The 13,256-nt window shown below is 32.4% G+C and overlaps 1 protein-coding gene across 24 annotated transcripts in view; it reads right to left on the bottom strand.

Moving 5' to 3' along the window:
- Nucleotides 1-13,256, bottom strand: part of CCDC91 (coiled-coil domain containing 91) — a 350,689-nt gene that overhangs the window by 163,923 nt on the left and 173,510 nt on the right. For all 24 annotated transcript variants that reach the window (XM_060658044.3, XM_060658051.3, XM_081796137.1 and 21 more), the window contains one exon: nucleotides 2,822-2,899. In XM_060658044.3, the coding sequence (XP_060514027.2) occupies nucleotides 2,822-2,899 (78 nt within the window). The remainder of the gene's footprint in view (nucleotides 1-2,821; nucleotides 2,900-13,256) is intronic.

Raw genomic sequence — 13,256 nt, 5'->3', positions numbered from 1 at the left:
TTGAGAAACTTAACAGAAGATCAAGGGGGAGGGGAAGGGGGAAAAAAAAGTTACAGAGAGCAAAGGAGGCAAACCATAAAAGACTCTTGAATACTGAGAACAAACTGAGGGTTGATGGGGGGTGGGAGAGAGGGGAACATGGGTTATGGGCATTGTGGAGGGCACCTGTTGGGGTGAGCACTGGGTGTTGGATGGAAACCAATTTGACAATAAATTACATTAAAAAAAAATTAAAAATAGAGCTACCCTATGACCCAGCAATTGCACTACTAGATATTTATCTGAACAACACAAAAATGCTGTTTCAAAGGGACATATGCACCCCAATGTATATAGTAGCCAAATTATGGAAAGAGCCCAAATGTCCATTGACTGATGAATGGATAAAGAAGATGTGGTTTTCATATATAATAGATATTACTCAGCAATCAAAAAGAATGAAATCTTGCCATTTGCAACAACGTGGATGGAACCAGAATGTATTATGCTAAGTGAAATAAGTAAGTCAGAGAAAGACAAATATCTCATGATTTCATCCATATGAGGAATTTAAGAAACAAAACAGATGGACATAGGGGAAAGAAAGGAAAAATAAGATAAAAACAGAGAGGGAGGAAAACCATAAGAGACTTTTAAATACAGGGAACAAACTGGGATTTTCTCTCTCTCTCTCTCTCTCTCTCTCTCTCTCTCTCTCTCTGTCCCTCCCCTGCTCATGCTCTTTCTCTTTCAAAATAAATAAATAAACATAAAAAAAAACCCAAGAATTCAATACATAATAAACTTGCTTTCAGAAAATGAAATATGTGGAGCTAGAATCAAAAAGGATTTAAAATATCAAACACTGAGCTGTTCATAAAAAGACAAATGTAAACTAAATGCAATGTAAATGTTTTCAAAATATTTAATTTAGAATTCATAAATAAAAATAAGTAAAATGTAATTTCACCTAAGAATATATCACTTAATACACTAAGAAAATTATATAAATTCCAGTATTTTAATTCTTCCCACCCTTAGCCATAAGGGAAAAAAAAAGATGATAGTTCAAAATAGATCCTATAGTTTTACCCAACTCAAAGCTGGTTTATATTAGAAGGACTAAAAATTCACTATTATATAAAAAAAAAAAAGAGTCAGTAATCACAGCTGCAAAAACCTGAATGTCTCAACAATGGCACCAGTTTCTACTTTGGGTGTGGTCACAAAAATCACCTTTCATGTCCCAAGACATAACTAACTAGACTATTTACCTTGAGTTTAAAAAAAAAAAAAACAAACAAGTGCTTTCAGTTAAAATAATTCTGGATCTACTTCTTTTTCTACTTTTATTCAAATGACTTGTTACAAGAAGCTTTTTGAAAATAAATTATTAGCTAACTAAAATGACATTTTTCCTGCCAAATCCAACAATGAAGGTTAATCAATAATAAAAAATTTCTGTATTTCACATGTGGTAGAAGGATTTTAAAAAAAAATTGATGCAGTAATGAACAAACACAAACAAAAAACGAAATGCTTACCTATACAGGTAGAGTTAATTATGGTATACATATACTGTGGAACACTATTGTATGAAAAAATAAAGTTGATACATACTGATACTAAAATATTTCCAAGTCATAGTGAATAAACACAGAAACAAAAGAAGAGACTGAGTGGAATAACATTTTCTGTAAAACCAAATAAAAAAATTATATAACATGATATTATATATAGTATATATACTTATGTGTATATATATGTATATATATGTATATATGTACATGTATATATATGTGTGTATATATATATGGTATGATAGTATATATACTTATGAAAAAATGGAGAAAAACCTTTAGAAAGATACACATCAAACACTAACAGTGGTTACCTCTGGGGAGAATTGTTTGAATTTGATTTCAACAAGAACACATTCCTCATGACACAACATGAAATTTAGGGGGAAAAAGATTTTTTTTGATAAGTTATTACAACACCAGTAAGAGAAAATTAGGTTCACAGTATTAGTTCTTGACACAAAGTGAACTAGGAGGCAAATTTACATCCATCAGACACAACTAATGCACAAACTCTTTAAAGTTCAGGTCATCTTGAAAGTTTGCAACATACCAGTCCTCAGTTTGCTTTAAATGAATAAGCTTATGCAGACCCAGAATCAGAGAGTAATATTGTATATGTCCCTGATACTGACATTATCATGATTTCTGTAACAATATTCACAACAATATTTTTAAAGTTTATTTATTTATTTGAGAGAGAGAGAGCGAGGAGGGGCAGGGAAAGAGGGAGAGAGAGAATCCCAAGCAGGCTTCCATGCTGTCAGTGCAGAGCCCAACACGGGGCTTGATCTCATGAACCATGAGATGATGACCTGAGCTGAGATCAAGAGTCGGATACTTCACTGACTGTTCCACCCAGGTGCCCCACGACATTTTTTTTCTTAATCCCCTTCACCCACAATATCTATCAGATTTATATCATGCCTTTTTTTTTCTAAAAGAGGTAGAACCACAGCAAGGAAAAAATCTAATCTAGCAATTAATTCTACAGTATTTTGTTCTTGAATTTCTTCAGCTTCAGATTCTATATTCTTAAAAAATTCCACAACTTCTCAAATGCAGAGCAACATCTAGCATTACCTTTGTAATCTACTAAGTATATTTTCAATTAACACATCAGTCAATTGAAAGGAATTGTATACCAAAATAAGACTACTGTAATTTTATAATTTGTGTATGCTTGCATATGCCTATGTGTATAAATGTTTTATGAAAGTATGCTAAAGTTTAAAAAAGAAAACAGACTCCCAAATCTCTACCTTATATTCATCCACAATAATGCTGAGAGCTTCATGACCAGCTTTCCTCATGTCTTCCAATTCTTGTTTATGCTTGTCCTGAAAAACAAAAACAAAAAAATAAACCATGATTTGTTCTTTCATTTATAAACTAAAACCACTGACTTTTGCATTCATGAATGACTGAGTGGTTTGTGGCACATCAATGCTTTGGCTAAAAAAGAGAAAAAATAAACTTCTGTGTAAAAGTATTAGGGAGGACTGAAACAATGAAAACTTACAGCGAAACAATAACTGAGAGAGGAAAACCATACTCAAAAATGAGAAAACATAAGGCAATGGGATTGTCTCTTGGAACATTTGGCAATTCTGGACTTGAATCAAGAGACAGGAAGGCCTGTGTTACTTCAGTGAGCTTGGGTTTCTACATATTTTTTATTACTTCTCCAGTAATATATGTATACCAGTAGTTTAATACATAACAAAGTTGGAGAACCACTGGATTAGGGTGATCACCTCCTCATTCTACCTTCTTAGGAAAGGAAAGGATGAACTCTCTTTGGAGAATGTTAATATCCTACAAAGACTTTCTAATTTTTCAAACACTCTGAATAGCTTTCAATACAAAAGTATCAGAGAGATGACAACAGATGAGACCAAAAACACAGAAAACACAAAGACCAAAGGAATAGGCCCATGGAGGATTTATATATTAGCTATCAAAGAGTTTAAAACATCTATGATTCATATGTTCAAGAAAGTAGAGGAGAAATAAAGAAAATTGATAGGATACAGATTTTCAACAGAGAACTGGAATTCATGAAATAGATATTTTACAGCTGAGAAATATGCACTATTAATAACTCAACAGATGAGGTAACAGTAAATGAAACACAGCAGAAGGGAGGATTATAGACCTAAAAGATGGGGCGGGGGAAGAGACTACAATAAAAAGAGAGGAAAAAACTATGGAAAACACAAAATACAAAACAAAACAAAAAATACAAAAAAAAAAAAAAAAAAAAACCACCAAAAAATGAAAGCATTTAAAACAACATGGGACAGAGTAAAAAGATTAAATAGACACGTAACAAAAGAGAATCTTTAAAAAAAATAATCCAAATTAAGAAAAAAAGGGAAATGCAGTATGATGATAAAAATAAAATTGAGAAAAATTAAAAAATGCGAATTTCCAACATCATACATGAATTAGGATATTACATTTACCTACATATACTTCTTTTAAAAAACATTAAGATACTATACAATATTTCAAAAAATTAAATTTTAGATAAAATTTAAAATCTCCTAGGAAAAAGCACAACTTATCAAAATTTTTAAAAAGATGAAATAAAAAATCTGAATAGTCCTATATACCTAAGAGAAACTGATGTTGCATTAATGTAAAAAAACAAACAAAAAACTTCTGACCAAGAATTTCTAAGACGAGATTACTTAACAGGTGATTTTAATAAACATTTAAGAAAGAAGTAACAGGGGCGCCTGGTGGCTCAGTCGGTTGAGTCCGATTTGGACTCAGGTCATGATCTCGTGATTCATGGGTTCCAGCCCCGCATCGGACTCTGTGCTGCTAGCTCAGAGCCTGAAGCCTACTTTGGATTTTGGGTCTTCCTCTCTCTGACCCTCCCCTGCTCGTGCTCTGTCTCTCTCTTGCAAAAATAAATAAACATTAAATAATTTTTTTAGTAAAAAAAATTAAAAAGAAAGAAGTAACAAATCTTACACAAACACAAACTCTTCCAGAGAGTAGGAAATGAAGCAATACTTCCCCACATATTTTATTAGGACAGTATATCCCTTATACTAAACTCTGCAAAAATATTTAAAAGAAAATAAAATTATGAACTATTCTTTTATGAATACAGAAATTCTAAACAAAGATTAAAATTCTAAACAAAGTATAAGCTAACTGACTCTAGCAATATATTACTAGAATAACACATGTCAACCAAGTGGGATTTATTTTAAGAATATCAGGTTGAGAGAAGTGACATACAGAATTTCAGGTTTGAATCACAAAAACCTCCCACACAAGTCTTCCACACTGCCTTCCTTCCCCTACTTGCTGGTGGATGTGAATGCCCAAGATGACAATGAAAGCCAGGTTCTTAGATGGCACAGCCTCTGCCAGCTTGTAACCCTGAATGACTGCATCATCACCCTGATGGACTGTGAGAGAAAATTAAACTTCAACTATATTTAGAATGAAAGATAATGCCAATAATTTTTGTCCATTTACTGCTGCCACTTGCTCATTCATCATCTCCCCTCATTTATTATACCTTACTGATTTAACAGATTCTCTTTCATTATTAACATCTAATCCCCCGTTTCTGGTACATCCCTTTATATACCTCAGTGTGAATAAATCACTATTTCCCAAAACTGCCTAAACACAAAGAATCACCAGAGGCACTTGTTATAAATACAGACTTTTGTTGCTACGATTATCAGTCTATGGCTCAGCAATCTTTCTGAAGTCATTTTTCCATCTCTATGAGAGTTATTTTACTAAACACTAATAATAGTCCAATTACTTGGTTAAGCAAGTGATACACTATTTACACTAAAAACAAGCAAATAAATAAGAGTATCACTACCAACTCATCACTTTGGATCTTCCCATTGTCAGGGTATCTCACAAATAATATGTGACTGTTTCATACAAGGACCTAGGGAGGACAAAAAGCATCAATCCATGTGCTAAATATTAACACAGATTTTTCTCTTTTCAAGATTAAAAAAATGTAAATAGTAATAGGTATTCTGACATCTTCTTTCCATATCATAGTGGATCATCTCAGGCAATTCTTGGGATGCTTATGTTCCACTTTCAGGCCAAGGATTTAGGAGAAGCTCATACAAAATAGGCAACTATGGTCAAACTATGGACATGAACAGCATATATTAACATATTAAACTTCAGACAAACCGAGAAGGAATTATGTTGAACTTTACCAAAACCAGCATTTTCCAAACTTAACTAATAAAATAAAAATTTACTTTTTTTCTCTCTTGACAATGCCTATTACTAACTAGTCTCTTCAGTTTAAAATTCAGAAAACTGGGAACCAAAAAAGTCAAAAGCCTTAGAGTTAATTGGTCTGAGCAAAGCAAATTACCCTAGATCCACTAAGTAAAACTGAGAAGGTATTCTACTTTCACCTAATTAATTACAAATTAAAGATGAATATGAACCATTTCAATTATCAGGTTTGATAATTCAATAACTATAGTCCTGAATAATGACACAAATCATTAATTTAAAAAAGTACTGATGTGCTTAAAAAAAGCACAGAGTACAATGTACTGAGCAATTCATATAAAAGGTATTTTCTTAAGAGACATAAGTAACCAAAATGTTCTATGACATTACATTTTAAATCACAATGAACATTTTATCCATGGCTGTATCTTCTAGAGAGAAGGAATTATCTGGATTATGCTGAAAATTCTCATTACTGACATAATGGGTTTCGATAATCATTTTACATATCAGAACTAAAATTTTGACTATTATATTCAATATGTACTTCATAATTTTTAAATGATATGGAGATATTCAGTAATATTCATCATAAATCAAAGTAGAAAATGTAGATTCTCCCAAGTACTATGAATATACAGTTACTGATGACCTAAAATTTTCCCAGATGCCATTGTTTCATACCAAATTTTCTCAGTAAGCATCATATTTAATTTATACAATTACTAAGTGCCAGACTGCTGACTTTGGGAATAAAAAGATGATGAAAAATATAATAGTTATCTTCAGTCTGATAACCTAAAAGATTGAGTAACAGTGTTAGATTAATCCAAAGCCAGATAAATACAAGAAAAGTACAAAACAATGTGCCTTATAAATATAGATGTAAAACTCTTCAATAAAATAGCAGCAAACAGAATCCAACAGCATTTTAAAAGGATTATGCACGAAGGACCATGTGGAATTTATCTCATGAATGCCAAGGTGGTTCAACATACAAAAAGCAATCCATTTAATATACTATATTAAAAAAAGGGAAAAAAAACCCACATGACCATCTCAGTATGCAAAAAAAACAGTCACAAGATCAAACATGTTTTCTTGATAAAAATAGTGAACAAACTAAAAAGAGGAAGCAACATCCTCAACCTATCTGATAAGAGGCATCTGTGCTAACATCATACTATTGGCAAGAGACTAAAAGCCTTTCCCTTAACATCAGAAACAAGATAAGGATGTCCACTCCTAACACTTTTATTTTACACTGTACAAGGCATTAGGCAAGAAAAATAAATAAAATATAAATAAAAGGTATCCTAAGAAAATACTAGATTAGATGAAGAAATGCAACCATTCCTATTTTCAGAAGACATGTTTTTATATATACTAGAAACTACAGAATTATTAGATCCAATAAACAATAACTATTAGGCCTAATAAACAGGTTAAGCAAAGTTATAACATAAAAGGTCAACACAAAAATCATGTGTATTTCTACACATTTGCAATTCCAAACATGAAATCAAGAAAAAATTTCTATTTACAATATCATGGAAAAAGTACCTAGGAATAAATTTTACCAAAGAAATACAAAACTTTTACATTAAAAACTACAAAAAAATTGTAGAAACTTAGTAAGTGGAAAGATATCCTGTGTTACTGGAATGGAAGACTTAATGTGTTGTGACTAATCTCCAAATTTATCTATAGATTCAGTACAATCTCTACCAAAATTCTAGTGGCTTTATTTTACAGAAACAGACAAGCTGATCCTAAAATTCACATAGAATTGCAAGGGATTATGAATAGCTAAAACAATTTCGAAAAGATGAGCAAAGTTGGAGGGTTTGTGTTTTCCATTTCAAAACTCAGCACAAAGCTTCAGTAACCAAACAGTGTGGTACTAGTATAAGGACAGGGATTTAGTTCAATGGAAAATAGAAATGAAGATCCAAAATAAGTGTATATGTCTATAATCAACTATTTTTACAAAGTAACAAGGGCAATTCAATAGCAAAGAAATAATCTTATCAACAGATGATGGTGGGACAATTGAATCCACACAAAAAGTAATAAATCTGGAACCCCACTTCAATGATATATAAAAATTAACTAAAAATGGATAAATCCCTGAATATAAGAGCTAAAACAAACTCTTGAAGGAAAAATAGGTGCATATCTTTGTAATCTTGGATTAGGCAATGGTTTCTGAAAATAAGTCACCATGAGCACAAGCAAATAAGAAAAAAAAAAACACATCAATTAGATTTCATCAAAATTTAAAGCTTTTGTGAATCAAAGGACACTAATAAGAAGGCAAAAAGGCAACCCGCTCCATATTTGCAAATAATATATTTGATAAAGTTCTAATATCCAGAATATATAAAAACAAGTCTCATAACTCAGCAACAAAAAGATAGACAAATTTTAAAATGGGTAAAAAACTAAATAGATATTTCTCCAAAGACACAAATGCCCAACATCATTAGCTATTATGGAAATTCAAGTTAAACCATTCAAATCCACTAGGATAGCTGTAACACAAAACAAAGAAAGTGTCAGCAAGGAAGCGAAGAAACTGAAACAGTCACACATTGCTGGTGAAAATGCAAAATGGTGCATCCATTATGTAAAAGAGTATAGCAGTTCCTCAAAAAATTAAATACAGGGTTACCAAATATCCCAGAAATTTCACCCCTAGTTATACACCCAAGGGCAGTGAAAACATACATTCGCACAAAAACTTGTACACAAACGTTCATCATGACGTAATTAATAATAGCCAAAAGGCAGAAACAATGCAAATGACACCAATGGGCTGGATAAACTGCAGAATTATCCATGCAATAGAATATTATTCATCCACAAGTGGAATGAAGTACTCATACTTGCTATAACATGGCTAAACCTTGAAAACATTATGCTAAATGGAAATACTCGAACACAAAAGCCATATATTGCATGATTCCATTTTATATGAAATGTCTAAAATAGGCAAACCCAGAGACAGAAAGTAGATTAGCAGTTGCTGGGTGCTGCAGGAGGGGGAATGAGGGGTAACTGCATAAGGGGTTTCTTCTTGAGGTGATAAAAATGTCTGGCAGTAGATATTAGTGACTGTTTAACAATATTGTGAATATACTAAAAACCACTGAATTACATACTTTAAAATGGCTTAAATGATGAATATTATATAATGTGAATTTTATGTTAATTAAAAAATTGATGAAAGAAAAAAATAGTATGTTTATGTCATTTTAATTTCTAAGCTGGGTGGTGTTTTATTTCTTTGATTTTGTATTCATTTATAATTTTGTTTCATTTTTATCAGAGAATGCTGGTTTTATTATTTTATTTTTTGGAATACATTGAAGTGTCAGGAAGATTCCTTATAAAAAGACCATTAGAATAACATTCTTTAAGTTTTTGAATGTTGAGAACCATTTGCATCTTTTAAAACTGAACATTAGTTAGCCATACATAAATCCTCAACTCACATCTTCTTCCCTTGAGTATTTTAATTGTGTTATATTATATTTTGGCATGAAATTTGCTTTTTAAAAGTCTCAGATGGATGTAATTTCCTTTATCTTACATTTTGGTTGCCTAAAATTTATTTTCCAAACTGGGTGACTTTTGAGAGCACAGGGGTTAGTATTAATAATACTAGATATAATAATACAAGAATAATAGGCATAAATATGAACTGTCCTGGGCAAAATTATAAAAAGCAGAAGTGATTATATTTAAATATCTGAAATGTTCTTTTGAAAGTTACTTTCTTTGAAGTCACTACAATATTTCTCACAATCGACTGTCTGGGGTCTATTCTCCAGATATGCATGTATACTTTCAAAATCTAAGGTGCTAGTCTTCTTTTATTTCCTGAAAGTTTGATTAATTTTGTTTCTTCATATACTTGTTTCACTTCTTCAGTTTTTCTTCTTCAGGAACTGCAGTTATACACATACTGGGTCTGTTTTGCTTATTTCTTATAATTATTCCTTTCTCTCAAATCCTTTCTTCATTTATTTGATATTTTTCTTTGTGCCATCTTTTATTTTTCTTTCTTCCTACAGTGCTGCACTCATTGTGTTATTCTTTCAAGCTTAGTCCTCATTTTGTGAGTTTTTTTAAAATTTTACTTCTCTTCTTGTGTTTGTCAGTTATCTCTTCTTATTTAACTGTTATCTTTTCTCATTTCTGAACCATTCTACTTCTGATTTATGTTATTCTTCAAAATGCTTCTATCTTTGTACATGGTCTCACCACAGTCCTTTTCTCTCCATGTTCCAACTGACTTTTAGGAAGAGGTTCCTGAATAAGGAATGAAATGGACCTAAACAATCTCCCTAGCTTTATAATTCTAGGGCTTCCTCTTCTACTGTTATTACAAGGTAATAAAATGTGCATGCATGAGTGCATGAGTGCGTGGTGTGTGTGTGTGTGTGTGTGTGTGTGTGTGTGTGTGTGTGTGTGTTTAATCAGGGTAGCCACTTCTCTTGTACTTTCTGATCTCTGCTTTCTCTGAGCCCCTCCTCTACCAGTACCTGAACGTTCTCCTTCCTTTAGTGTGTTGTGCTACTCCTTACCATTTCCCTTCACCATCCACCTCTGTACAAGAAGGGTGCTTTCACCAGGTATTTACTTCCAAGAGAAATGAGGGCTCAGAGCACTCTTACAGTTTCAGGTGCTATCCTCAGATCTGTCTTCTAAGTCCTCTACTCTGTTGGCAATGGTTCTTCTGGGGCAGCAATTTCTGTCTGGATCACTAAGCACTTGGGACCATCCTAAACCCTCTTTATATTCCGCTGTGTTACTCTAGCACAGATGTGATAGACATATATGTCTCATTGTTGTCAATAGTTCAGCTCTATTGCTTAGGCTTTAGAATTCATTCAAACAAGTGTCATCTACTTGTTTTGTTGTTGAATACAGTACTTAAAACTTTTTTTTCTTTAAACATCTTAGTCTAATTTTGCAAGAAAATCTGATAAGATTCAAAAATCCTGCAGTCACTGCTTCAGCCATCATCATGCCAACTCTACCCCTTCCTTCTTGGAATATTTTGTTTACATGGTTCTCTTCCTATCTATTTCTTCTGTCTTTTCTGTTGTCTCCTTTTCACTGCCGTAACTTTGAAATGTAGAGGTTCCCTGGGAATCAGATCTCCTCTTTAACTTCTTCAACCTCTAACTGACCTTAAATTAATTTTATTACCTTAAATATTATCTATGTGCAACTCCTTAATTTATATCTCCAACCTTGTCATGGCTGATCCCCAGATATATATATCCGACTATGTATTAAGGTTTTCACATGGATATCTGAAAGAAATCCAAGTTCAATTCAGGAAGATGAAATTTTACTTGCCATTGAATATATGTATCCCAAATGATGCCCTGTATAAAGAAGAGAGGGAGTGGACAGGACTTGAAGGCCAAATACATTTGGGAAGTGAAAAAGGGGTTTCATTCTTCATCAAAGACAGAGAATTTTCTATCATAATAAGTATATTAAAAATGTATTTAAAACCTGGGTTTCGAAAGGAGGTTACTTAATAGACTAACATACATGTCTGTTAAGTGAATGAATGAGATTATGATCAACATTCTTTTCCTGATACAAGTTCAGCATATAAATTAACAAATATTTTTGGGCATGTTTCTTTACCTGTTAAATGACAGAGTTGGATTCAATCATTTTCTAAAATACCCTTCCAATTTTCTTCATGCTATTCTATGATACAGTATGCTAAAACTAGACCAATCGACCTCCCTTTGCTTACTTCAAAGTTATTGACCATAATCATACAACCACATTGTAACACAGAAGGCTGCCTAGTTACCAAAAGAAAACACAGGAATAACCAGATAGTCCTACATGGCCTGAAATTTTTATTTCAGAATATAGAGCCAAAAATTTACAACCTATCTTCAAAGTAGTCAAAACCAAATTTAACCACAATGATAACTTTCTTTCAAAATGTCAAACCCAAAAGCATCACTAGAAAGGGAAGATTCAGGAAAATGCTTTCACCTTAAATAAAATTATAGACTTTTTAAATAAGAAGAGACTTGAAAGGTAAGCCATTCCAATTCAGTCATTTTGTAAATGAGGAAACTGAAGCCTAGACAGGTCAAGTAGTTTGTTCAAGGCCACTTAGTTCTGTAAGGGCAGGGTGAAGCCTGAAAGAGATCTGCTGATAGCTCAAAGTTCACTGAAAAATATCCCATCAAAGACTGAACTAACTTGAGTATATTCCCAACTCTTTATCAAAAGATTTGTTTTCTATGTAAAACTCAATAACACGCAGACTCATATGCCATAAGTCATGCATTCTGATTAAAGTATGGCACAAACTGGTTACTCTTGGTAAAAACTTGACATAGTTATCCATCAAATTATTCTGCCAACCAGAAATTTTGGTCTGACAAGAAAGGTGGTAAAGTAAGTTGCTTTTCAAAGATTATCAAAAGCACATTCCAACAATTCTCTACTACCCATAACCACTCCAGATAGTAGCTCCTTGGCAAAATTATTAAATACACATGAGTCTACTACCCTTAATATGCCAGGACATGATAGATATTGAAAAATTATTTGTTGAATAAGTACATATATAAATAGGAACTATACAATTAACAAATATAAGTACTTCACACAAAAAAATGGGGTATTAGCCCTTTTTTTTATACTGATGACAAACTCATTTTGGGCATTTGAATCAAGATTTATACAAAAAAAATTTTAAAACTAAGCTTATGGCACAAACTGATAAACTTTTCTCAATTAACATTATATTATTGTTGGCCATTAACAAACCAAGTATAACAACCCATATTAATCACATCTAGTAAATGCACAGTAACAGGATCCTGTGCCACACAGATGGTTAAAAGCCAATATTTGATTGATGTATTTGGAATGACTTACTACGGTACTTAAAAAGAGAGAGAAGAAAGAAACAGGAAGGAAGGAATGGAACTTCAAAGACCAATTAACCATTATATTCTACCTATTAGAAAGCAGTTGCTTCTCACCTTCTAAATTCTTTGGCCAAGAGCAAGTCTATAATTAGAGTGAACATAATTTACACAAGGTAATTAATAATGTCTGATTGAGAAAGGTTTTCCAATATAGGCTTCACCACTTTCTCTGAAGCCACAAGATTACATCCCTTTCATAACAACTAATCAACTATATTGGATAAGGCAGCTATAAACACTTCCAGATATTCCAAAAGGAAATTTGCAGGGCAAGAAAGCAAAATAAAGATAATGGGATAACAACCAACCAATGCACTGAAAAGGTTCTGACTGAGAAATGGTCAGAACCACAACTAACACACCAAAATCTATAGAATCCAACACACCGAAGTAACCTAACTAACTATAAATGTCAGAGAAGCACAAATAAGAACAGATAATCCCATATGCATCTACTCTG

The sequence above is a fragment of the Panthera onca genome, chromosome B4 (assembly GCF_046562875.1).
Source record: "Panthera onca isolate mPanOnc1 chromosome B4, mPanOnc1 haplotype 2, whole genome shotgun sequence".
NCBI lineage: Eukaryota > Metazoa > Chordata > Mammalia > Carnivora > Felidae > Panthera > Panthera onca.
This window is presented reverse-complemented; position numbering and strand designations above follow the sequence as displayed.